The sequence below is a fragment of the Vidua chalybeata genome (assembly GCF_026979565.1).
Source record: "Vidua chalybeata isolate OUT-0048 chromosome 35 unlocalized genomic scaffold, bVidCha1 merged haplotype SUPER_35_unloc_2, whole genome shotgun sequence".
NCBI classification, from domain to species: Eukaryota; Metazoa; Chordata; class Aves; order Passeriformes; family Viduidae; genus Vidua; species Vidua chalybeata.
The window spans coordinates 175-26,761 of record NW_026530297.1 but is presented as its reverse complement, the minus strand read 5'-3'; the positions used below and the strand labels follow the sequence as shown (position 1 = coordinate 26,761).

Here is a 26,587-nt window from a genome sequence, read left to right as displayed (position 1 = left end):
ATTTTGGGGCATTTATAGGATTTTGGGATTTATGGGGTTTGGGGGGGTTTATCAGATTTTGGGGGATTTTATGGGATTTTGGGGGGATCTTTGGGATTCTGGGGGATCTCTGAGGTTTGGGGGGTTTACAGGATTTTGGGGGTGTCTTTGGGATTGGAGAGTCCCCAAATGTTGGGGTTCACCCCTTTTTTAGGGGTCCCCTCCCCCCTCCCCAATTCCGACCCCAAAATCAGCCACGATTTTCTAGGAAATCCTTTATTAACCCCTTCCAACCCCTGCCCCAAACCCTGGGGGGGAGGGACCCCCAAAACCCCCTCCCCGAATTCTGGGGTGCCCTTGGAGGGCTCCAGGACACCCCAAAACCCCTCCCTGAAGGGTTCAGGACACCCCAAAACCCCCTCCCCAGATTTTGGGGTGCTCCTGGGGGTGTTCAAGACACCCCAAAACCCCTCCCTGAAGGGTTCAGGACACCCCAAAACCCCCTCCCCAAATTCTGGGGTGCCTCTGGAGGGATTCTGGACCCCCCAAAACCCCTCCCCAGATTTTGGGGTCTCTCATTTTTGGGGTCCCAGGCACTCCAGGATTTGGGGTGCCCCTGGGAGGGGGTTCAGGCCCCCCCAAACCCCCTCCCCAGGTTTTGGGGTCCCTCATTTTTGGGGTCCCAGGCACTCCACCATCCCCTGGCCCCTGACGCCGTCGAAGAAGAAGAAGTTGTTGTGGGGGGGGTCCCGCTGGGACAGAGCCTGGTGGGGGGGACACGGGGGGGTCACAGGGGGGATTTGGGGACCCCCCGAAATCCCCCCAAATCCCCCCCAGTCCGTACCTTGACCACCTCCTGGCCCAGCACGCCCCCGACCACGGCGCACACCGGGGCCATCTCCGAGAAGCAGAAGCTGAGAGGGGGGGAAAAAAAAGGGGGAGAATTGAGCAGGAAAATCCCCAAATCGGGGGGGCTTCACCCCAAAAAATTGGGGGGGGGTGCCCTAAAAATCCCGAGGGTTCAGCCCTAAAAGGGTTGGGAGGAAACACTGAAGTTTTGTCCCAAAAAAGCTGCTTAGAACCCCAAAAAAGCTGCGTGAAACCCCCAGGTTTCTCCCCAAAAAGGTTCTTAAAACCCCCAGGTTTTACCCCAAAAAAGCTGCATAAAACCCCCAGGTTTCTCCCCAAAAAGGTTCTTAAAACCCCCAGGTTTCTCCCCAAAAAAACTGCGTAAAACCCCCAGGTTTCTCCCCAAAATAGTTTTTAAAACCCCCAGGTTTCACCCCAAAAAGGTTCTTAAAACCCCCAGGTTTTGCCCCAAAAAATGGGGGTGGCTGCCCTAAAATCCCAAAGGGTTCAGCCCTAAAAGGACTGGGAGAAAATCTTGAGGTTTCACCCCAAAAAAGTTCCTTAAAACCCCAAAAAAGCTTCTTAAAAGCTGTGGAAGAGTCCCCTGTGCAGGTGTGCCCTCACCTGCCCAGGTGTGCCCTCACCTGTGGAAGTGTCCCAGTGTCCCCTCACCTGCCCAGGTGTGCCCTCACCTGTGGAAGTGTCCCCTCACCTGCCCAGGTGTGCCCTCACCTGTGGAAGTGTCCCCTCACCTGCCCAGGTGTGCCCTCACCTGTGGAAGTGTCCCAGTGTCCCCTCACCTGCCCAGGTGTGCCCTCACCTGTGGAAGTGCTCCGGCAGCAGCTGGGACCCCACCCCCAGCGCCTCCAGCACTTCCCGGCGCAGCCGCAGGAGGCGCTGCGAGTCCTCGGTGACACTGCGGGGACACGGGTCACGGCCGGCCTCGGTCCTGAACTGCAACAGAACTGGGGACAGGGACATTGTCACTGTCACTGTCACTGTCATTGTCACTGTCATTGTCACTGTCATTGTCATTGTCATTGTCATTGTCACTGTCATTGTCACTGTCATTGTCATTGTCACTGTCACTGTCATTGTCACTGTCACTGTCACTGTCACTGTCACTGTCATTGTCACTGTCATTGTCACTGTCACTGTCATTGTCACTGTCATTGTCACTGTCACCGTCACTGTCATTGTCATTGTCATTGTCACTGTCATTGTCACTGTCATTGTCACTGTCACTGTCACTGTGTCACTGTCACTGTCATTGTCACTGTCACTGTCACTGTCACTGTGTCACTGTCACTGTGTCACTGTCACTGTCACTGTGTCACTATCACTGTCATTGCCACTGTCATCGTCATTGTCACTGTCACTGTCACTGTGTCACTGTCACTGTCAGTCACTGTCACTGTCACTGTGTCACTGTCACTGTCATTGTCACTGTCACTGTCATTGTCACTGTCAGTGTCACTGTCACTGTCACCTCGGTGACACTGTGGGGACACGGGTCACGGCCGGCCTTGGTCCTGAACCTCAGCAACACTGAGGACATTGTCATTGTCACTGTCATTGTCACCATTATTGTCACTGTCATTGTCATTGTCACTGTCCCCTGTCATTGTCATTGTCATTGTCACTGTCACTGTCATTGCCACTGTCATTGTCACTGTCACTGTGTCACTGTCATTGTCACTGTCACCATCATTGTCACTGTCACTGTCAGTCACTGTCACTGCCACTGTCATTGTCACTGTCACCGTCACCATCACTGTCATTGTCACTGTCACTGTCAGTCACTGTCATTGTCACTGTCACCATCACCATCATCGTCATTGTCACTGTCACTGTCACTGCCAGTCATTTCCATTGTCACTGTCACTGTCACTGTGTCACTGTCACTGTGTCACTGTCGCTGTGTCACTGTCACTGTTATTGTCACTGGCATTATCATTGTCACTGTCACCGTCACTGTCACTGCCATTGTCACAGGGACAGGGACCTCGGTGACACTTTTTTTTTTTTTCCCCTAAATTGGATTTTTTTCCCCACGGAAATGACATTTTTTCCAAAAACGAGATTTTTTTTTCCCCAGAAACGGCATTTTTTCCAAAAATGGGATTTTTTCCCCAGGAATGGGATTTCTTTTCCCAGTTGTTGTTATTTTTCCCAGAAACAAGACTTTTTTCCCTCGAAGGGGATTTTTTTTTCCCCCAGAAATGAGATTTTTTTTCCCCCATAAATGAGATTTTCTCCCCAGAAATGCGATTTTTTCCCCCCAGAAATGAGATTTTTTCCCCCAGAAATGAGATGTTTTTCCCCAGAAATGAGATTTTTTTCCCCCAGAAATGCGATTTTTTTCCCCCAGAAACGCGATTTTCTCCCCAGAAATGACATTTTTCCCCAAAATTTGCTATTTTCCAGGGAAAACCCGCGGGGATCCACCTTGGAGCAGGAAGTAGTCGGGGGCCGTTCTCCTCAGCGCCGCCGTCGCCTTCTCCCCGCGCCACTCCATGGCCAGGGCCTCGCGCAGCTGGCAGAACTGCAGGCGCTGGTTTGGGGCAAAAAAATGGGATTTTTGGGGTGGGGGAAAAACAGGAACTCCCACAGCTGGAAAGAATTCCAGGAGATGGGATTTTGGGGGAAAAAACTGGGATTTTGGGGGTGGGGAAAGGGTAAAAACTTCCTGAGATGGCAGAACTGCAGGAAATGGGAGTTTGGGGGAAAAAAACGGGATTTTGGGTTTGAAGGGAAGAGAAGAAGATCCTGGGAATCCCAAGGCAGGGAGTTGGGAATTCTCCCAATTTCAGGGGAACAGGAATTGGGAATTCTCCCAATTTTACAGGAATAGGAATTGGGAATTCTCCCAATTTTACAGGAATACGAATTGGGAATTCTCCCAATTTAGGGGAACAGAAATTTGGGAATTCTCCCAGTTTAGGGGAACAGGAATTGGGAATTCTCCCAGTTTAGGGGAACAGAAATTTGGGAATTCTCCCAGTTTAGGGGAACAGGAATTGGGAATTCTCCCAGTTTAGGGGAACAGGAATTGGGAATTCTCCCAGTTTCAGGGGCTCAGGAAATGGGGAATTCTCAGGGACAAAGCCCGGCCCAGCCCCATCCCCGGGGCTCTGCAATCCCAGAAATGCATCCCCAGGAATTCCCACGGGGTCGGGATCCGGCAGCTGCCCCCGGTGGCATCTGGGGACATTCCCAGGGGACATTCCCAGGGGACATTCCCAGCACCCCAGGAATCCCAAAGGCATCCCAAAGGCATCCCAAAGGAATCCCAAAGGAATCCCAAAATCCTGGGGGCAGGAAATTCCGGCTGGGAGGGGACAGAGAGCGGCTGGGGACACTGGGGAGGGTCAGGGCCACCTCAAAGGGACTTGGGGCCACCTCAGAGGGGTCAGGGCCACCCTAAAAGGGATTTGGGACCACCCTAAAAGCTCTTTGGGGCCACTGAACAATGAAGGAAGCAGCAGAGGTGTTTTGGGATCCATCCCAGGGTTTTTGGGGTCTATTCCAGGTTTTATCCCAGGATTTTAGGAGTCCATCCCAGAGTTTTTGGGGTCCATCCCAGGGATTTTGGGGTCTATCCCAGGATTTTGGGGTCCATCCCAGTGTTTTTAGGGTTTATCCCAGGATTTTGGGGTTTTGGGGTCACGTCCCCACTGACCTTTTTGACCACTGTGGTCTCGGCCGGCTCCAGCCGGGCCTGTTTGGGGTTTGATTTTGGGGTGTATCCCAGGATTTTGGTGTGTATCCCAGGATTTTGGGGTTCATCTCAGGATTTCAGGGTTTATCCCAGGGTTTTTAGGGTTTATCCCAGGATTTTGGGGTTTTGGGGTCACGTCCCCACTGACCTTTTTGACCATGGTGGTCTCGGCCGGCTCCAGCCGGGCCCGTTTGGGGTTTGATTTTGGGGTCCATCCCAGGATTTTGGGGTTCATCCCAGGATTTCAGGGTTTATCCCAGGGTTTTTAGGGTTTATCCCAGGATTTTGGGGTTCTGGGGTCACGTCCCCACTGACCTTTTTGACCACTGTGGTCTCGGCCGGCTCCAGCCGGGCCCGTTTGGGGTTTGATTTTGAAGTCTATCCCAGGATTTTGGGGTCCATCCCAGGATTTTATCCCAGGATTTTGGGGTCTATCCCAAGATTTTGGGGTTCTGGGGTCACGTCCCCACTGACCTTTTTGACCATGGTGGTCTCGGCCGGCTCCAGCCGGGCCCGTTTGGCCTCGGGTCCATCCTCCACCCCCGTGCTCACCTTGGCCACCTTGGGCTTCTCCCTGAGGATGGAAAACCCCAGGGATTCCACCAGGAACACCCCAAAAATCCCGGGATTTCGGGGGGTTCTGCCCCAAAACTCACTCCACGAACTCGTGCTCGCCCAGGTCAGCGAACATGTAGCCGTGGTAGCCAAAAACGTCGCCGGTGAAGAACTTGATGCCGTTCTTGTGGCAGATCTGGTTGATCCTCACCATGGATTCCCTGGAGCAGCAGGTGAGGCACACCTGGAGGGCAAAGCTGGGCTGTCAGCCCTGGAATCTGGGGGGTTTCATGGGGGAAAAGCTGAATGGGGCAGGGGGAGGACTGGGATGGGGTTGGGTGCTTTTCTTTTTTGGGATAGAAAGGAATCGCAGCCCAAAATGGGGGGATTCCACCCCAAAAAGGGGTGATTCACCCTCATAATGGGGGGATTCTACCCCAAAATGGGATAAACCCAGCCCAGAATGGGAAAAACCCCCTCAAATCAAGCGATTCATCTCAAAATGGGACAATCCCACCCCAAAATGGGACAATCACACTCTGGAATGGGCTAATCCTGCCCAAAAATGGGACAATCCCCCCCAAACCTGTGACAATCCCCCCCAAACCTGTGACAATCCCATCCCAAGCCCCCCAAACCCGTGACAACCCCCCCAAACCCGTGACAATCTCACCCAAACCCCCCCAAACCCGTGACAATCCCCCCCAAACCTGTGACAATCCCATCCCAAGCCCTCCCACACCCCCGAATTTCGGGCAGCCCCCCAGGTACCGCGTCGAACTGGGTGAAGAACTCGTGGGGTTTGCTCTCCACGCTCTCGGGGTCGGCCTTGACCTCCACCATGGGGTTGAGGCTCTGCGCCCGCTCCAGCGAGGCCTCGGCGCGGTTCCGGCCCAGGGACCCCGCCGGGATCAGGAACTGCGCCCGGCTGTCCTCGGGGGACACCTGGGGACAGCGGGGTCACAGCTCCAGGGGACAGAATTCCCACATTTTGGGGAGCAGGGACCCCCCGGGATCAGGAACTGCGCCCGGCTGTCCTCGGGGGACACCTGGGGACAGCGGGGTCACAGCTCTGGGGGACGGAATTCCTGAATTTTGGGGAGCAGGGACCCCCCGGGATCAGGAACTGCACCCGGCTGTCCTCGGGGGACACCTGGGGACAGCGGGGTCACAGCTCCAGGGGACAGAATTCCCACATTTTGGGGAGCAGGGACCCCCCGGGATCAGGAACTGCGCCCGGCTGTCTTCGGGGGACACCTGGGGACAGCGGGGTCACAGCTCCAGGGGATGAAATTCCCACATTTTGGGGAGCAGGGACCCCCCGGGATCAGGAACTGCACCCGGCTGTCCTCGGGGGACACCTGGGGACAGCGGGGTCACAGCTCCAGGGGACAGAATTCCTGAATTTTGGGGAGCAGGGACCCCAAATGATCAGGAACTGCGCCCGGCTGTCCTCGGGGGACACCTGGGGACAGCGGGGTCACAGCCCTGGGGGACAGAATTCCCACATTTTGGGGAGCAGGGACCCTGCTGGGATCAGGAATGCGCCCGGCTGTCCTCGGGGGACACCTGGGGACAGCGGGGTCACAGCTCCGGGGGACAGAATTCCCACATTTTGTGGGTGTTTGTGAGGGGGAAAACCCCAAGGATGGAAGTGATGAAATTCACAGATTTTAGGAAAAAGACCCATGGATGGAGGCAATGAAATTCCCATGTTTTTGGGATGCTCCTGAAGGAGAAAACCCCAGGGATGGAGGAGATGAAATTCCCAGATTTTGGGAGAAAAACCCAGGGATGGAGGGCATAAAATTCCAAGATTTTGGGGCTCCTCCAGGTGTGTTCCCAGGTGTGTGCCCCCCTCACCTGTTGGTGGTCCAGCAGGGTGAGGCCCCTGACCCCGGCCAGGATGAGGCTGTGCCCAGGTGTGGGTGTGTCCCCTCCCCCCAGGTGTGCCCAGGTGTGTTCCCAGGTGTGTTCCCAGGTGTGTTCCCAGGTGTGTGGTGTTCCCAGGTGTGTTCCCAGGTGTGTTCCCAGGTGTGTGCCCCCCTCACCTGTTGGTGGTCCAGCAGGGTGAGGCCCCTGACCCCGGCCAGGATGAGATTTTTGGCCACCTCGGCCCCCAGCCCGCGCAGCCCCACCAGCAGCACCCGCGACGCCCGTAACCTGCGGGGGGATCCCGGGGAAAATTAGGATTTAGCCTCGAAATAAATCCTAAAATATGGCTATGTGGGAACCCAAAACCCCTAGAGAGGCACCCCCAACCCCTATGGGGACCCCCAAACCCCCCCAGAGCCACCCCTAACCCCTTTGGGGACCCCCAAACCCCCCCAGAGCCACCCCTAACCCCTTTGGGGACCCCCAAGACCAAATAGGGACCCCCAGACCCGCACAGAGCCATTCCTTACCCCTATGGGGACCCCCCCAGACCCCTATAGAGCCACCCCTAACCCTCATGGGGACCCCCCAAGGCCATGGAAGGACCCCCAGACCCCTACAGGGACCCCCAAGAGCTCCTACAGAGCCCTCTCAAAGCTCCTACGGGGCTCCTGTAATTCCTACAGGGCTTTTACCCCTCTTGTAGGGCCCCCCCAAAGCCCATATAGAGCCCCCCACCATAACCCCCCCAGCCCCACCGACCGTTTCTGGGCCTCGAGCCCCCAGAGCCGGATCTGCCGGTCGTACTGAGCCGCCTCCTCCTCGCTGATGCCGCCGGGGCTGGACTCGTCCTTCTCCACCATGGCGGCGGCCCCCGAGACCCCTCTCAGGATCCCACAAAGCCCCTCACGACCCCTAAAAGGCCCCTCTGAGCTTTCAAACCCCTCTCGACACCTCACAGCTCCTCCCGGGCCATCAGAGCCCCTCAGAGCCCCTCAAAGCCCCTCACGACCCCCCCAGACCCCTCACGGCCCCTCACGCAACTCGCAGCGCCCCCTGGCGGCCCGCGCAAACCCCCGCGCGGCGCCCGCCGCCGCTCCACATCCCGCCGGGCGGGGGCGGGGGGGACGCACCGAATCCGCTCCCGGTACCCGCGGCTCCTCAGGAGAAAAGAACGGTCAAAGGGTTTTTTCTGCCGCCGTTTCGCCCCGGTGTGACGGCGCGAGGCCGCGGTCGCGGGTTTTTGGGGGCTTTCCCGCGAGCCGTGTGGCACAACCCGTGTTGGTCCCCCCCCGGGTTTGCGCACTCAGATGGACTCGTCCTCCTCCCATTGAGGGCGTTCCCGCCATCCCCCATCGGCTTCGTCAATCTCCGTCAGCCTCGTTAGGAGACTTCCGAGCGCGACTTCGTCAACCTTCGGAAGTCTTCGGAACTCGTCGGAGAACTTCGGGAACGCTCGGAGTGTTTTGGGGAACTTCGCGGAAATCCCATGATTTCCCCATCCCAAAGAAACGAAGCGGCCAAACCGCTGCAAAAATCCCGTCGATAATTAGAAAAATCGGTGGGTTTAGGGGTCGTTTTCTCCTGGTTTTATAAAATCTATGCTGCTTTTTCCAAGTCACAGTGTGACTCCCAAACTCCCTTCTCGCTCCTCCCACCTTGCACAGATTTTCCTATAAATTTAACAAATTCGCGACATTTTGGGGGTTTGGAGTTTTTTTTGCCGAGCGACATTTGGATGTGGAGAAACATCCCGTGACCAGTGGAAATTCCCTGTCCTGAGATGAACTCCAGGTGGGAGGAGGATTTTGGGGGAACATCGAGTCCAATCCTCAACTGGGCACTGTGAGTTTGGGAGGGGTTTTGGGTAGGCAAAGAGGAATCCGTGAGGGGAAAAGACTCCAAATCTCTTTATAAAACTTTCTTCCTGTAAGATTTCGCCGTAAAACTCTTTAAGAAAATCCCCACACGCGAAGACTTTCGGACACACTCGGAAAATTCCGTAAGAATTCGGAGAGAATCGGAGAGCTTTGGAAGCGCTCGGAAACGCTCGGCATCGACCGGAAAAACCCGACGTGCTCTTCGTGCATCCCCGCCGCCTTTCGGCCCCCTCCGAAGCGGCGGCGCTCGGGTGTTTCCGGCGGCGCTCGGGTGTTTCCGGCGGCCGCCGGGGCGCTGCCTCAGGGCGGGCGCCATTTTGTGTGTCCGCCCGCGGAGCGCGGGGCGCGGGCGGAGGAGCCGCCGGGCCGAGCCCCCCGCGCCGTTCAGTGACTGTGCCCCACGTTCTCCACCCCCTGCCCGTTGCCCATGGCCGTGGAGAGCCCGAGTGTCCCCCCCGCCGCCGCCGCCTCCCCCCCCAGCCCGCACTGCACCCCCCCTTCTCCGTCCTGCCACGGCAGCTGCAGCCTCCCCCGGCCGCCGCCGCCGCTCCAAGGCCACCATCACGGCCCGGACGAAAGGTCCAGTAACCGCCTCTCCCGAGCGCCTTCTCTGTGTGGCTGGGGGTCGGTCCGGCGCGCCGGACCAGGTTTGGGGAGGGGGCGGCGGGAGGGGAGGGTGAGGGGAGGGGGGGGGCAGGCAGGGCCCAGGGGCTGAGGGGGGGGCGGCCTGTGGGGAGGGGGCTCGGGGGGAATGAGGAGGAGGAGGAGGAGGGTGAGGAAGGGCCACAGGGGGATCGGGGGAGGCCCGGGAGGCTCTGAGGAGGAGGAGGAGGGTGAGGAAGGGCCTGAGGGGGATTGGCGGGGGGGGGGTGAGGAAGGAGCTGAGGGGGATTTGGGGGGGGGGCGTGAGGAGGAGGAGGAGGAGGAAGGGCCTGAGGGGGATTTGAGGACGGTGAGGAAGGAGTTGAGGGGGGTTTGAGGAGGGTGAGGAAGGGCCTGAGAGGGGTGAGGAAGAGGAGGAGGGTGAGGAAGGAGCTGAGGGGGGTGAGGAAGAGGAGGAGGGTGAGGAAGGAGCTGAGGGGGGTGAGGAAGAGGAGGAGGGTGAGGAAGGAGCTGAGGGGGATTTGAGGAGGAGGAGGAGGGTGAGGAAGGAGCTGAGGGGGATTTGAGGAGGAGGAGGAGGGTGAGGAAGGAGCTGAGGGGGATTTGAGGAGGAGGAGGAGGGTGAGGAAGGAGCTGAGGGGGATTTCAGGCAGGCCCGCGAGGCTCTGAGGAGAAGGAGGAAGAAGAGGGTGGGAGCAGGGCTCTGAGGAGGAAGGAGCTGGGGGGGGGTTGAGGGGGGTCCTGAGAAGGAGGAAGGGCCTGAGGGGGATTTGAGGAAGAGGAGGGTGAGGAAGGGCCTGAGGGGGGTTTGAGGAGGAAGAGGAGGGTGAGGAAGGGCCTGAGGAGGAAGAGGAGGGTGAGGAAGGGCCTGAGGAGGATTTGAGGAGGAAGAGGAGGGTGAGGAAGGGCCTGAGGGGCATTTGAGGAGGAAGAGGTGAGTGAGGAAGGACCTGAGGGGGGTTTGAGGAGGAAGAGGAGGGTGAGGAAGGGCCTGAGGAGGATTTGAGGAGGAAGAGGAGGGTGAGGAAGAACCTGAGGAGGATTTGAGGAGGAAGAGGAGGGTGAGGAAGAACCTGAGGAGGAAGAGGAGGGTGAGGAAGGACCTGAGGAGGATTTGGGGGGGTCCTGAGGAGGAGGAAGAGGGGAGGAAGGCAGTGCAGGCCTTGGGGGGGTGTGAGGGGATTTTGGGATATTTTGGGTGATTTTTGAAGGCCGATCCTGGGGGGGGGAGGGGATTTGGGTGATTTTGGGGGGCTCCTGAGGTGCTGGGGGGGTTTAACCCAAATTTGGGGGGGTTGGGTCCTCCCTGAGGGGGTCCCACCCCTTTTTTAGGGGGTTTATTTTGGGGAGGGGGTTGCATTCCTCTTTAGGGAAGACTAAAACTCCTTTTTTTGGGGGGGGGTCTCAAGATTTGGGGGGATTTAGAGCCTTTTTGGGGGGGGTTTAGGCTTTTTTGGGGAGTTTAACCCCTTTTTTGGGGGGTTTTAGACCCTGTTTTGGGGGTTTCACCCCTTTTTGGGGGGTCTTAGACCCTTTTTTGGGGGTTTCACCCCTTTTTTGGGGGGTTTCATCCCTTTTTTGGGGAGTTTAGACCCTTTTTTGGGGAGTTTCACCCCTTTTTTGGGCGGTTTCATCCCTTTTTTGGGGAGTTTCACCCCTTTTTTGGGGGGTTTCATCCCTTTTTTGGGGGGTTTTAGACCCTTTTTGGGGGTTTTAGACCCTTTTTTGGGGATTAAAATCCTCATTTGGAGGATTTTTGGGGTTCAGCTTTTTTGGGGAAAGTTTTACTTGCAGATTGGGGGGTCTAGTTGGGTTTTTGGGGGGATTTAGGTTTTTTTGGGGGGGATTTAACCCTTTTTTGGGATATTTAGTTGCTGGGGGTGTTTAACCCCCATTTTTTGGGGATTTTAGAGCCTTTTTGGGGCTTTTAGACCCTTTTTGGAGGGTTTAACCCCTTTTTTGGGGATTAAAATCCCCATTTGGGGGATTTTTGGGGTTCAGCTTTTTTGGGGAAAGTTTTACTTCCAGAAGGGGGGTCTAGTTGGGTTTTTTGGTTTTTTTTTTGTGGTTTTTAACCCATTTTTAGGGATATTTAGCTGCTGGGGGGCTTAACCCCTATTTTGGGGGATTTTAGCTCCTTTTGGGTATTTTTTGGGGGGAATGGTCCTGAATAAATTCTTTATTCCCTCGTAAAAAATCCATTTATTTCCTTAAGCCCCCCCAAATTTGGATGGGGAACTTTGGGGGTCCCTGCAGAGATTTAAAATGTTCCAAAATCTCCAAATCTGCCCCCAAAAATCCCCTTTTTCCTCTTTTTGTGACCCCTCCCCACAATAATTTGGGGCCATTTCTTGGATTCCCTTTTTTTTTTTTTTGGTAGTTGAATCCAAATAATGTGAGAAAAACAGAAAAAAAAGGTAAAATCGGGGGACTTTGTAGGAAAAATGGTAAATTTGGGAATTTTGGGGGTGTTTGTAGGGAAAAAAGTGAATTTGGGGAGATTTTTAGGGGGGAAAAGGGAATTTTTAGGGGAAAAAAGGGAAAACTGGGGAGTTTTGAGGGTGCTTGTAGGGGAAAAAAGGGAATTTGGGAAGTTCGGGGGATATTTTAAGGGGGAAAAAGTGAATTTTAGTGTGCTTTTAGGGAAAAAAGTGAATTTTTAGGGTATTTCTAAGGGAAAAAAGGTAAATCCAGGCAGTTTGGGGGTGTTTTTAGGAAGAAAAGGGTAATTAAGGGAGTTTGGGGAGTATTTTTTAGGATAAAAAGGTAAATCCAGGGAATTTAAGGGTATTAAAAAAAAAAAAAGGTGAAATAAGGGAAGTTTTAGGGGAAAACATAAATCCAGAGAGTTTGGGGATATGCTTTAGGAGAAATGGTGAAATAAGTGAGTTTTTGGGATATTTTTATGGGGGAAAATGGCTATTTTTAGGGAAAAAAGGTAAATCCAGGCAGTTTGGGGGTATTTTTAGGGGGAAAAAAAGCAAGTTAAGGGAGGTGTGGGGGTATTTATTTTAAAAAAAATGTAAATCCAGGGATTTTTTGGGGCGTTTTGCTGGGAAAAAGGCAAATCCAGGGAATTCTGGGGAGCTGGGCTTCGTTTCCGGGTGGGGAATGGGTTGGGAATGGGTGGGAAATGTGGAATTTTGCATTTTTTTGGTGCCTTTTCTCCCCTCCCTTGCTCCCCCCACGTGGAAATGCCCCCGGTGTGTCCCAAACCAAGCAGAAACCCCCCCAAAAAAAAGTCACAAAAGCACACAATTCCCCAAAAAAACCCCAAAAATGCAAAAAAAAAGGGACATTTCCAGGTGCCACAAGCCCGCCACTCCCAGCTGGGGCGGGACTTGCCACGGAAAGCGTGGAAACGTTGGTGGAAATCACCGGAAAAAAGTGTGAAAATCACCAAAGCAAGGTGGTAAAAAGCACCTCACACTGCCCTGTGCCCCCAGGTGTGCCCCAGGTGTGCCCAGGTGTGCCCCAGCTGTGCCCAGTTGTGCCCAGGTGTCCCCAGGTGTGCCCAGGTGTCCCCAGTTGTGCCCAGGTATCCCCAGGTGTCCCCAGGTGTGTCCCAAGTGTGCCCAGGTGTGCCCCAAGTGTCCCCAGGTGTGTCCCAGGTGTGTCCCAAGTGTGCCCAGGTGTCCTCAGATGTCCCCAGGTGTGCCCAGGTGTGTCTCAGGTGTCCCCAGGTGTGTCCCAAGTGTGCCCAGGTGTCCCCAGGTGTGCCCAGGTGTGTCCCAAGTGTGCCCAGGTGTGCCCAGATGTCCCCAGGTATGCCCAGGTGTGTCTCAGGTGTCCCCAGGTGTGCCCCAGGTGTGTCCCAAGTGTACCCAGGTGTGTCCCAGGTTTGCTCCAGGTGTCCCCAAGTGTGCCCAAGTGTGTCCCAGGTGTGCCCAGGTATGCCCAGGTGTGTCCCAGGTGTTCCCAGCTGTGTCCCAGGTGTCCCCAGCTGTGCCCAGGTGTGTCCCAGGTGTTCCCAGTTCCCAGTTATGCCCAGGTGTGTCCCAGGTGTGTCTCCAGGTGTGCCCAAGTGTGCCCCTCCAGCTGTGCCCCTCCAGATGTGCCTGGGGTGTGTTCTGGGTGTCCCCAGGTGTGTCCTGGGTGTGCCCTTCCAGGTGTGCTCAGTTGTGTCCCAGGTGTGCCCCAGCTGTGCCCAGGTGTGTCCCAAGTGTCCCCAGCTGTGCCCTCCAGGTGTTCCCAGGTGTGTCCTGGGTGTGACCGTGTTGTCCCCAGGTGTGCCCAGGTACTCCCAGGTGTGCCCAGCCATGCCCAGCTGTCCCCAGGTGTGCCCAGGTGTATCTGAGATGTGCCCAGCTGTGCCCAGCTGTGCCCAGGGTTATCCCAGGTGTGCCCAGGTGTACCTGAGATGTGGCCAGGTGTATCCCAGCTGTGTCCAGGTGTACCTGAGGTGTGCCCAGGTGTGCCCAGGTGTATCTGAGGTGTGCCCAGCTGTACCCCAGGTGTACCTGAGATGTGCCCAGGTGTGCCCAGGGATCTCCCAGCTGTACCCCAGGTGTATCTGAGGTGTGCCCAGTTTACCCAGGTATGCCCAGGTGTACCTGAGGTGTGCCCAGGTGTATCTCAGGTGTGCCCAGCTGTGCCCAGGTGTACCTGAGGTGTGCCCAGGTGTACCTGAGATGTGCCCAGGTGTACCTGAGGTGCCCAGCTGTGCCCAGGTGTATCTGAGGTGTGCCCAGTTTACCCAGGTGTGCCCAGGTGTGCCCAGGTGTGCCCATCCCCCAGAGCCGTTGGCACTTTGGGCTCCTTTCCCCTCCCCCAGCGCCCCCTGCTAAAGCACAGCTTGGCTTTGGGCCCAGAACCCCCGAAAATCCCATTTGATCCCAGAAAACCCCTGAAAAATCCCAATTGTTCCCAAAAAATCCCATTTGATCCCCAAAAAAAACCCCAGAAAATCCCATTTGTTCCCAGAAAAATCCCAGTTGTTCCCAAAAAAATCCCATTTGTTCCCAGAAAAATCCCAATTGTTCCAGAAAAACACAGAAAAATCCCATTTGTTTCCAAAAAAAAAACCCCAGAAAATCCCATTTGTTCCCCAAAAAATTCCCATTTTTCTCATAAAATCCCATTTCCCCAGAAATTTCTCATTTTTTTTCCCAGAAAATCCCCATTTTTCTCAGAAAAATTCCATTTTTTCCCAGAAAATTCCCATTTTTTGCCAAAAAAAATCCCACTTTTTCTCAGAAAATCCCCGTTTTTTCCCAGGAAAGCCCCATTTTCCCCCCATTTCCCCCCATAAATTCCCATTTCCCCCCCATTCCCCCCCGTAAATCCCCATTTTTTCCCCAGTAAATCCCCATTTCTCCCCCAGTAAATCCCCATTTCCCCCCATCAATCCCCATTGATTTATTCCCCCATTCCCCCATCAATCCCCATTTCCCCCATTCCCCCATCAATCCCCATTTCCCCCATTCCCCCATCAATCCCCATTTCCCCCATTCCCCCATCAATCCCCATTTCCCCCATTCCCCCATCAATCCCCATTGATTTATCCCCCCATTCCCCCATCAATCCCCATTTCCCCCATTCCCCCCTCAATCCCCACTGATTTATCCCCCCTCAATCCCCATTTCCCCCCGCAGGGAGGATGGCGAGCTGGAGGAGGGCGAGCTGGAGGACGACGCGGGGGACGAGGCCCCTCCGAGCCGGCGGCACCGGCGCTCCCCGCGGCGCCGCAGCGCCTCCCCCGGCGAGCGCCCGCACCGCCGCCTCAAGCGCAAGCGCCGCAAGGACAAGGACAGGCGGCGCTCCAAGAAAAAGCGCAAATCCAAGCACAAGGTGGCAATCCCCTGGAATTTCGGGGGGAATCCGGGATTTTCTGCCTTTTTCCCCAGTGGGAAATCCCTTCAATCTCATTTTTTTAGTGATGTAACGCTCGATTCTCGTGGGAGTTTGCCACAGGTTCCAGGAGGAATCGGGGTTTTTTTTGTGTGTTTAAATTGGTTTTGTGTGAGCTGATTGATTTTACGGGCACAGATTTCCTAAAATTCCCCTCAAATGCCATGAAAAATCCATTTTTTAGTATCTTTATTCCAAAGCTCTGCAAGAATTCCCCTCAAATGCCATGAAAAATCCATTTTTTAGTATCTTTGTTCCAAACTCTACAAGAATTCCTCTTAGATTCCATGAAAAATGCGTTTTTTAGTATCTTTATTCCAAAGCTCTACAAGATTTCCTCTCAAATTCCATGAAAAATCTGTTTTTTCGTATCTTTATTCCAAAGCTCTGCAAGAATTCCCCTCAAATGCCATGAAAAATCCATTTTTTAGTATCTTTATTCCAAAGCTCTGTAAGAGTTCCCATCAAATTTCAGAAAAAATCCATTTTTTTGTGTCTCAAGTCCTGAATTTCCTAAAATTCCTCTCAAATTCCAAGAAAAATCCATTTTTTAGTATCTTTATGCCAAAGCTCTGTAAGAATTCCCCTCAAATTCCATGAAAAATCCATTCTTTAGTATCTTGATCCCAAAATCAGGAACTGCAGGGTGTGGGAAGGGCTCAGGGCTGACTGTTCCCAGGGAATTTGGGAATTGCAGGGTGTGGGAAGGGCTCGGGGCTGACTTTTCCCAGGAAATTTGGGAATTGCAGGGTGTGGGAAGGGCTCTGGGCTGACTTTTCCAGGATTTTCCCAGGAAATTTGGGAATTGCAGGGTGTGGGAAGGGCTCTGGGCTGACTTTTCCAGGATTTTCCCAGGAAATTTGGGAATTGCAGGGTGTGGGAAGGGCTCTGGGCTGACTTTTCCAGGATTTTTCCAGGAAATTTGGGAGTTGCAGGGTGTGGGAAGGGCTCGGGGCTGACTGTTCCCGGTTTTCCAGCGGCACGCCTCGTCCAGTGAGGATCTGTCGGATTTCAGCGACGACTCCGAGTACAGCCCCGGCGAGAAGGGACACCGCAAGTACCGGGAGTACAGCCCGGTGTACCCGGTGAGTGCTGCTGGGAATGCTGGGAATACTGGGAATGTCACCGGGAAATCCCGGGAGTACAGCCCGGTGTACCCCGTGAGTGCTGCTGGGAATGCTGGGAATGCTGGGAATGGAAACTGGGAAATCCCGGGAGTACAGCCCGGTGTACCCCGTGAGTGCTGCTGGGAATACTGGGAATGCTGGGAATGGAAACTGGGAATGATCCCTGGGAATCCCGGGAGTACAGCCCGGTGTACCCCGTGAGTGCTGCTGGGAATGCTGGGAATTACTGGGAATACTGGGAATGGTCGCTGGGAATGATCCCTGGGAAATCCCAGGAGTACAGCCCGGTGTACCCCGTGAGTGCTGCTGGGAATACTGGGAATACTGGGAATACTGGGAATGGAAACTGGGAATGGTCACTGGGAAATCCCGGGAGTACAGCCCAGTTCATCCCGTGAGTCCTACTGGGAATACTGGGAATGGAAACTGGGAATACTGGGAGTGAAAACTGGGAATGTTCAGTGGGAAATCCTGGGAGTACAGCCCAGTTTGTCCTGTGAGTGTTAGTGGGAATACTGGGAGTGAAAACTGGGAATTTTTGGGAATTCCTGATCCCAACGTGTCCCAAGCCATTCCCAGTCCCACCAGTACTCCCAGTTGCCCCGCAAGGGCCATCCCAAGGGAATAATCACTGGGAATTTTTGGGAATTTTGGGAATTTCTCATCCCAACCCCTCCTCTCCTATCCCAGTCCCACCAGTACTCCCAGTTGCCCCGCAAGGGCCATCCCAAGGGAATAATCACTGGGAATTTTCAGGAATTTCTCATCCCAACCCCTCCTATCCATTCCCAGTCCCACCAGTACTCCCAGTTGCCCCGCAAGGGCCATGCCAAGGGAATAATCACTGGGAATTTTTGGGAATTCCTGATCCCAACCCCTCCTATCCATTCCCAGTCCCACCAGTACTCCCAGTTGCCCCGCAAGGGCCATGCCAAGGGAATAATCACTGGGAATTTTGGGAATTCCTGATCCCAACCCCTCCTATCCATTCCCAGTCCCACCAGTACTCCCAGTTGCCCCGCAAGGGCCATGCCAAGGGAATAATCACTGGGAATTTTGGGAATTCCTGATCCCAACGTGTCCCTGTGTGTTCCCAGTCCCACCAGTACTCCCAGCTGCCCCGCAAGGGCCATGCCAAGGGAATAATCACTGGGAATTTTTGGGAATTCCTGATCCCAACGTGTCCCATCCATTCCCAGTCCCACCAGTACTCCCAGTTGCCCCGCAAGGGCCATGCCAAGGGAATAATCACTGGGAATTTTTGGGAATTCCTGATCCCAACGTGTCCCTGTGTGTTCCCAGTCCCACCAGTACTCCCAGCTGCCCCGCAAGGGCCATCCCAAGGGAATAATCACTGGGAATTTTTGGGAATTCCTGATCCCAATGTGTCCCATCCATTCCCAGTCCCACCAGTACTCCCAGTTGCCCCGCAAGGGCCATCCCAAGGGGGACCCCAAGGGCTACGGGGGCTCCTACGAGGAGTTTGAGGCCGAGGCCTTCGGGCCCTTCGAGGCCGAGGAGGAGGAGGAGGCGCCCAAGGACGACTTTGACGACTTCTCCAAGGAGCTGAGCCAGTACCGGCGCTGCAAGGAGGGAGCGCAGCGCGGCAGAGGTACCGGGAGAGCAGGGAAAGGGGGATGCCACAAAATCCCTGCCAAATACCCCCCCAAAAAACAACCAAAAAAACAAAAAAAAACCAAAAAAAACCCCAAAAAAAACCCCAAAAAAACAAAAAAAAACCAAAAAAAACCCTCAAAAAAACAAAAAAAAGACACTCAAAAAACCCTCAAAAAACCTCAACCCCCCCCAAAAAACCTCAGAAAACCCCTCAAAAAATTAAAAAAAAAAACAAACCAAAAAAAAAAAAAAAAAACCCCAAAAAAACCCCCCAAAAAACCCCTCAAAAAAACCTCAAAAAACAAAAACTCAAAAAAACCTAAAAAAAACCAAAAAAACCCTCAAAAAAAGCTCAAATCCCCTCCCCAAAAAAACCTCAAAAACCTCAAAAAACAAACAAAAAAAACCCCCCTGAAAAAAACAACAAAAAACCTCAAAAACCCCAGAAAACACCAAAAAACCATTTTTCCCCATTTCTTTCCCGTTTTTCCCCACTTCCTTCCCCGTTTTTCCCCCATTTCCTTTCCCGTTTTCCCCACTTCCTTTCCCGTTTTTCCCCATTTCCTTTCCCGTTTTTCCCCATTCCCTTTCCCGTTTTTCCCCATTTCCTTTCCCGTTTTTCCCCATTTATTTCCCCCCGTTTTTCCCATTTCCTTTCCCGTTTTCCCCCATTCCCTTTCCCGTTTTTCCCCATTTCCTTTCCCGTTTTTCCCCATTTATTTCCCCCCGTTTTTCCCATTTCCTTTCCCGTTTTTCCCCACTCCCTTTCCCGTTTTTCCCATTTCTTTCCCCATTTTTTCCCATTTCTTTCCCCCCATTTTCCCCATTCCCTTTCCCGTTTTTCCCCACTTCCTTTCCCGTTTTTCCCCACTCCCTTTCCCGTTTTTCCCATTCATTTTCCCCGTTTTTCCCCGTTTTTCCCGGTTTCCCCGTTGTTCCCGTTCCAGGCCGGGGCCGGGGCCGCGGTTTCCGGGGCCGGGGGCGGGGCCCGGGCCGGGGGCGGGGCCCGGGGCGGGGCCGGGGCCGCGCCCGCAGCGACCCCGAGGATGAGGAGGAGCCCTTCGAGGAGGAGCTGGAGGTGAGCCGGGAATCCCGGGAATCCCGGGAATTCTGAGCCTGCCCGGGGGAATTCTGAGCCTGCCCGGGCTTCTGGGATCCCTCAGGGAATGAATGCCCCGGGAATTCTGACCCAGTCCTGGGGGAGAGCTGACCCAGTTCCAGGGTTGGAATGGATTTGGGATGGATTTGGGCTGGATTTGGGTGGATTTGGGTGGATTTGGGTGGATTTGGGTGGATTTGGGGTACATTTGGGACAGATTTGGGTGGATTTGGGTGGATTTGGATGGATTTGGGTGGATTTGGGCTGGATTTGGGTGGATTTGGGTATATTTGGGTGGATTTGGGTGGATTTGGAGTACATTTGGGACAGATTTGGGTGGATTTGGGTGGATTTGGATGGATTTGGGTGGATTTGGGTATATTTGGGTGGATTTGGGGTACTTTTGGGACAGATTTGGGTGGATTTGGGTGGATTTGGGGTACATTTGGGACGGATTTGGGTGGATTTGGGTGGATTTGGGTGGATTTGGGGTACATTTGGGACAGATTTGGCTGGATTTGGGTGGATTTGGCTGGATTTGGGTGGATTTGGGTGGATTTGGGTGGATTTGGGTGGATTTGGGGTACTTTTGGGACAGATTTGGGTGGATTTGGGTGGATTTGGGGTACATTTGGGACGGATTTGGCTGGATTTGGGTGGATTTGGCTGGATTTGGGTGGATTTGGGTGGATTTGGGTGGATTTGGCTGGATTTGGGTGGATTTGGGTGGATTTGGGTGGATTTGGTGGATTTGGGTTCTGTTCCCAGTACTGCGACCCCGAGGAGCCGCTGGCTGAGGATGATTTTGACGACTACGCCAAGGAGCTGTCGCAGTACCGGCGCAGCAAGGAGCGCGGCCGCGGTGAGAGCGGCTTCCGGGCCAGCCTAAATCCATCCCAAATCCCACACAAATCCCACACAAATCCCACCCTAAATCCATCCTAAACCCCACACAAATCCCACACAAATCCCACACAAATCCCACACAAATCCCACCCTAAATCCATCCTAAATCCCACACAAATCCCACCCTAAATCCATCCCAAACCCCACACAAATCCCACACAAATCCCACCCTAAATCCATCCTAAACCCCACACAAATCCCACACAAATCACACACAAATCCCACACAAATCCCACCCTAAATCCATCCTAAATCCCACACAAATCCCACCCTAAATCCATCCTAAACCCCACACAAATCCCACCCTAAATCCATCCTAAACCCCACACAAATCCCACACAAATCCCACCCTAAATCCATCCTAAACCCCACACAAATCCCACACAAATCTCACACAAATCCCACACAAATCCCACACAAATCCCACCCTAAATCCATCCTAAACCCCACACAAATCCCACACAAATCCCACCCTAAATCCATCCTAAACCCCACACAAATCCCACACAAATCCCACACAAATCCCACCCTAAATCCATCCTAAACCCCACACAAATCCCACACAAATCCCACACAAATCCCACACAAATCCCACCCTAAATCCCACACAAATCCCACACAAATCCCAGCCCAAATCCCACACAAATCCCACTCAAATCCCAGCCTGAATCCACCCCAAATCTATCCCAATTCCCAATCCCCATTTCCCAATCCCAAATCCCATTTCCCAATCCCAAATCCCACTCCCCATTTTCCAATCCCATTCCACACCCCAATTCCCAATCCCAAATCCCATTCCCCACCCCAAATCCCAATGCCAATCCCGTTTCCAGGCCTGGGCCGTGCCCGTGGCCAGTGTGAGCCTGGATCTGGGAATTCCCATCCCAAATCCCAATCCCAAATCCCAATCCCAAATCCCAATCCCAATCCCCACTCCCAATCCCAATCCCAAATCCCATTCCCAATCCCAATTCCCACCCCAAATCCCAATCCCAATGCCAATCCCATTGGCAGGGCTGGGCCGGGGCTGGTGTCAGCCTGAATCTGGGAATTCCCATCCCAAATCCCAATCCCATTCCCCACCCCAATTCCCACTCCCAATACCCATTCCCAATCCCAAATCCCATTCCCAACCCCAAATCCCACTCCCAAATCCCATTCCCCACCCCAATTCCCACCCCAAATTCCAATCCCATTCCCCACCCCAATTCCCACTCCCAATACCCATTCCCAATCCCAAATCCCATTCCTAACCCCAAATCCCACTTCCAAATCCCAAATCCCAATCCCAAATCCCATTCCCCACCCCAATTCCCACCCCCAATCCCATTTCCCAATCCCAAATCCCACTCCCCATTCCCAATCCCAAATCCCACCCCCAATCCCACTCCCAATCCCGTTGTTTGCAGGGCTGGGCCGGGGCCGGGGCCGGTGTGAGCCTGGATCTGGGAATTCCCATCCCAAATCCCATTCCCAATCCCAAATCCCATTTCCCAATCCCAAATCCCATTCCCCACCCCAATTCCCACCCCCAATCCCAATTCCCATCCCAAATCCCAAATCCCATTCCCAATCCCAATTCCCACCCCAATTCCCACCCCCAATCCCACTCCCAATCCCAAATCCCACTCCCCATTCCCAATCCCAATTCCCACCCCAATTCCCACCCCCAATCCCACTCCCAATCCCAAATCCCACTCCCCATTCCCCACCCCAAATCCCACCCCCAGTTCCATTTCCCAATCCCAAATCCCACTCCCCATTCCCAATCCCAATTCCCACCCCCAATCCCATTTCCCAATCCCATTTCCCAATCCCATTTCCCAATCCCAAATCCCACTCCCCATTCCCAATCCCAAATCCCACCCCCAATCCCATTTCCCAATCCCAAATCCCACTCCCCAATCCCATTCCCAATCCCACTCCCCATTCCCACCCCCAATCCCACTCCCAATCCCGTTGTTTGCAGGGCTGGGCCGGGGCCGGGGCCGGTGTGAGCCTGGATCTGGGAATTCCCATCCCAAATCCCAATCCCAAATCCCAATTCCCATCCCAAATCCCATTCCCAATCCCACTCCCCATTCCCCACCCCAATTCCCAATCCCAATCCCACTCCCAATCCCGTTGTTTGCAGGGCTGGGCCGGGGCCGGGGCCGGGGCCCGCGGGGCCGGGGTGCCAAAGGGCCGGGCCGGGGCCGCGGGCGCGGGCGCAGCGCCGCGGGCAAGGCCGGCGCCAACGACGACGACGACTTCTACGACGAGGACGTGGGGGTGGGTGAGCGCCCCCACATTCCCGGGAATTTGGCCTCGGAGCACCCCAAACCCCCCCTCTGTGCCGGGAATTCTCCCGTTCCCCCGCGGTTCACCCCAAATTCCTGGGAATTTTACCTATGACCACCCCAAATTCCCCCCCTGTGCCCGGAATTCTCCCGGTTTCCCCGCGGTTCACCCCAAATTCCCGGGAATTTTACCTATGACCACCCCAAATTCCCGGGAATTTTACCTATGACCACCCCAAATTCCCAGGAATTTTACCTATGACCACCCCAAATTCCCCCCCTGTGCCGGGAGTTCTCCCGGTTTCCCCACGGTTCACCCCAAATTCCAAATCCCTTTGGGTTTTTTTTTGGCTCAGAACACCCCAAATCACCCTTTTCCACCCCAAATTCCTGTGATTTTCCCCCCAAATTTCCAGGATATTTCCCCAAAAATCCCCAAATCCCCCCCCCATATCCCCCTTTTCTCCCCAAATTCCCGGGATATTTGCCCCCAAATCCCAAAATTTTCCCCCCAAATTCCTGGGAATTTTACCTCAGACCACCCCAAACCCCCTCTGTGCCAGGAATTCTCCCGTTTCCCCCGCGGTTCACCCCAAATTCCCGGGATTTTTTGGCACAGAACACCCCAAATTCCCCCTTTTCCCCCAAATTCTCATGGTTTCCCCCCAGAAATCCCCATTTTCCCCCCAAATTCCTGTGATTTTCCTCCCAAATTCCCAGGATATTTTCCCCCCAAATCCCCCGTTTTCCCCCAAATTCCCAGGATTTTTCCCCCATATCCCCCTTTTCCCCCCCAAAACTCCCGGGATTTTTGGCCCAGCACCCCCAAACCCCCTCCATTTTTGGCATTTCCCATTTTCACTTTTTTTCACCCAAATTTCTGGGATATTTTTCCCCCCCAAATCCCAACATTTCCCCCCCAAATTCCCGGGATATTTTTCCCCCCAAATCCCAACATTTGCCCCCCAAATTCCCGGGATATTTTTCCCCCCAAATCCCAACATTTTCCCCCAAATTCCCGGGATATTTTCCCCCAAATCCAACATTTTCCCCCCAAATTCCAGGGATATTTTCCCCCAAAAATCCCCCTTTTTCCCCCCAAATTCCAGGGATATTTTCCCCCAAAAATCCCCCTTTTTCCCCCCAAATTCCCAGGATTTTTCCCCCCCAAATTCCCAGGATTTTTCCCCAAAATCCCAACATTTCCCCCCAAACCTCCCGGGTCCCGCCAGCGTTTCCGGCCTTGCCCATTTTCCCCTTTTCTCCCCCCAAAACTGCCGGGATCGGGCGGCGGTGCCGCAGGACGGGGGCGGATTCCGGCGGGAGGACAAAGCTCACCTGGGCTCGGACAAGAAGGGCAAGGTGATCTGCAAGTACTTCGTGGAGGGCAGGTGCACCTGGGTAAGGAGCTGGGCTCGCCGCTCACACCTGTCACACCTGGGTCACACCTGGGTCACACCTGGGTCACGTGTTACACCTGTGTTACACCTGTGTTACACCTGTCACACCTGTGTCACGTGTTACACCTGTGTTACCTATGTCATACCTGTGTCACACCTGTGTCACGTGTTACACCTGTTACACCTGTGTTACACCTGTGTTACACCTGTGTCACACCTGTCACACCTGTGTTACACCTGTGTTACACCTGTGTTACACCTGTGTTACACCTGTGTCACACCTGTCACACCTGTGTTACACCTGTGTTACACCTGTGTCACACCTGTGTTACACCTGTCACACCTGTGTTACACCTGTGTCACACCTGTCACACCTGTGTCACACCTGTGTCACCTTCTGTGTCACACCTGTCTCACACCTGTCTCACCTCTCACCTGTCTCTCACCTGTCTCACCTGTCCCACCTGTCTCTCACCTGTCTCACCTGTCCCACCTGTCTCTCACCTGTCTCTCACCTCTCACCTGTCTCTCACCTGTCTCACCTGTCTCACCTGTCTCTCACCTGTCTCTCACCTGTCTCTCACCTGTCTCACCTGTCTCTCACCTGTGTCTCACCTGTCTCACCTGTCTCACCTGTCTCTCACCTGTCCCACCTGTCTCTCACCTGTCTCTCACCTGTCTCTCACCTGTCTCACCTGTCTCTCACCTGTCTCTCACCTGTCCAGGGTGACCACTGCAACTTCAGCCACGACATTGAGCTGCCCAAGAAGCGCGAGCTGTGCAAGTTCTACATCACGGGCTACTGCGCGCGGGCCGAGAGCTGCCCCTACATGCACGATATCCTGCCTAAACCCGGCCTAAACCGGGCCTGGACCCGGCCTAAACCTGGGCTGGACCCAGCCTAAACCGGGCCTAAACCTTCCCTGAACCTGCCCCCGAGAGCTGCCCCTACATGCACGATATCCTGCCTAAACCGGGCCTAAACCGGGCCTGGACCCGGCCTAAACCGGGCCTAAACCTTCCCTGAACCTGCCCCCGAGAGCTGCCCCTACATGCACAATATCCTGCCTAAACCGGGCCTAAACCCGGGCTAAACCTGGGCTGGACCCAGGGTTTTTGGATCCCAGGATATTCCAGGTTTTCCTTGGCATTCAACCCAGCCTCAAACTGCCCCAAAACGAGCCTAAAACCGAGTCAGAATCAGCCTTAAATTAATCTAAAACTGCCCTAAATCCACCCTAAGCCCGGCCTAAGCCCGGCCTAAGCCCGGCCGGGCCGTTTGGGGTTTTCCTTGACGCAGCCACGGGATTTCCCGTGCAAGCTGTTCCACACCACCGGGCTCTGCATCAACGGCGACGACTGCATGTTCTCGCACGCGCCGCTCAGCGACGAGACCCAGCAGCTGCTCGACAAGGTACCGGCACACCTGGGCACACCTGGGCACACCTGGGCACGTCTGGGCACGGCTGGCACACCTGGGCATGGCTGGGGACACCTGGGCACGGCTGGGGACACCTGGGCATGGCTGGGGACACCTGGGCACACCTGGCACACCTGGGCATGGGTGGGTACACCTTGGCATGGCTGGGTCCTGCCCAAATCACACCTGGGCACACCTGGGCACACCTGGGCACGGCTGCGTCCTGCTCAGATCACACCTGGCACACCCGGGCACACCTGGGCACGGGTGGGTCCTGCCCAAATCACACCTGGGCACACCTGGGCATGGCTGGCACACCTGGGCACAGCTGGAAACGGGTAGGTCCTGCCCAAATCACACCTGGCACACCTGGGCACAGCTGGGTCCTGCCCAAATCACACCTGGGCACAGCTGGATACACCCATTCCCATCCCAGTCCCTCCCAGTCTCTCCCAGTGCTCCCAGTTCACCTGGTTTAACCCTTTCCCCCCGAGATGCTGGCTGAGGACGCCGAGGCGGGCGCAGCCCCTGACCCCAGTTTATCCCAGTTTATCCCAGTTTATCCCAGTCCCCTCCCAGTCCATCCCAGTCTGTCCCAGTTTATCCCATTCCCATCCCAGTCCCTCCCAGTCTCTCCCAGTGCTCCCAGTTCACCCGGTTTAACCCTTTCCCCCCCATATGCTGGCCGAGGACGCCGAGGCGGGCGCAGCCCCTGACCCCAGTTTATCCCAGTTTATCCCAGTTTATCCCAGTCTCTCCCATTCCCATCCCAGTCCCTCCCAGTCGCTCCCAGTGCTCCCAGTTCACCCGGTTTAACCCTTTCCCCCCCAGATGCTGGCCGAGGACGCCGAGGCGGGCGCGCAGGACGAGAAGGAGCTGCAGGAGCTGCGCAAGCAGGGCATCGACCCCCTGCCCAAGCCCCCCCCGGGCGTGGGGCTGCTGCCCACCCCCCCCCGGCCCCCCTCCCCCCCCCGCGGGCTGCCCCTCCCCCCCGGGCCGCCCCCGCTGCCCCTCCCCCCGCCCATGGAGCCCCTGGAGCCCCCCCCGGACCCCTTCAAGAAGATCCCGTCGCTCTTCGAGATCGTGGTCAGGCCCACGGGGCAGCTGGCCGAGAAACTGGGCGTCAGGTGAGCGCACCTGGGCACACCTGGGCACACCTGGGATACAGCTGGGCACACCTGGGCACACCTGGGCACACCTGGGACACACCTGGGCACACCTGGGATACAGCTGGGATACACCTGGGCACACCTGGGATACACCTGGGATACACCTGGGCACACCTGGGATACACCTGGGCACACCTGGGCACACCTGGGACACACCTGGGCACACCTGGGATACAGCTGGGATACACCTGGGCACACCTGGGATACACCTGGGATACACCTGGGCACACCTGGGCACACCTGGGACACACCTGGGCA

General features: G+C 55.1%; 2 protein-coding genes across 2 annotated transcripts; one reads left to right on the top strand and one right to left on the bottom strand.

Annotated features, from left to right (window-relative positions):
- Nucleotides 1-257: 257 nt before the first annotated feature.
- SAE1 (SUMO1 activating enzyme subunit 1) lies at nucleotides 258-7,956 on the bottom strand. Its single transcript, XM_053933139.1, has 9 exons — nucleotides 7,742-7,956; nucleotides 7,156-7,267; nucleotides 5,876-6,049; nucleotides 5,206-5,348; nucleotides 5,024-5,123; nucleotides 3,277-3,382; nucleotides 1,649-1,793; nucleotides 824-893; nucleotides 258-743 (listed from the first exon to the last, which is right to left on the bottom strand). The coding sequence occupies exons 1-9, from the start codon at nucleotides 7,840-7,842 to the stop codon at nucleotides 648-650; spliced, it is 1,047 nt and encodes a 348-aa protein (XP_053789114.1). The 5' UTR covers nucleotides 7,843-7,956; the 3' UTR covers nucleotides 258-647.
- A 1,190-nt stretch (nucleotides 7,957-9,146) lies between these two features.
- Nucleotides 9,147-26,287, top strand: LOC128782680 (zinc finger CCCH domain-containing protein 4-like; the record flags this gene model as incomplete). The annotated part of the gene is made up of 11 exons (XM_053933136.1): nucleotides 9,147-9,438; nucleotides 15,057-15,252; nucleotides 16,290-16,397; nucleotides 17,844-18,051; nucleotides 19,004-19,134; nucleotides 19,924-20,017; nucleotides 22,196-22,332; nucleotides 23,643-23,741; nucleotides 24,466-24,577; nucleotides 25,045-25,154; nucleotides 25,992-26,287. Coding segments are annotated over exons 1-11 (1,643 nt in total), but the record flags the coding sequence as incomplete, so codon positions are not given.
- Between the last annotated feature and the right edge of the window lie 300 nt (nucleotides 26,288-26,587).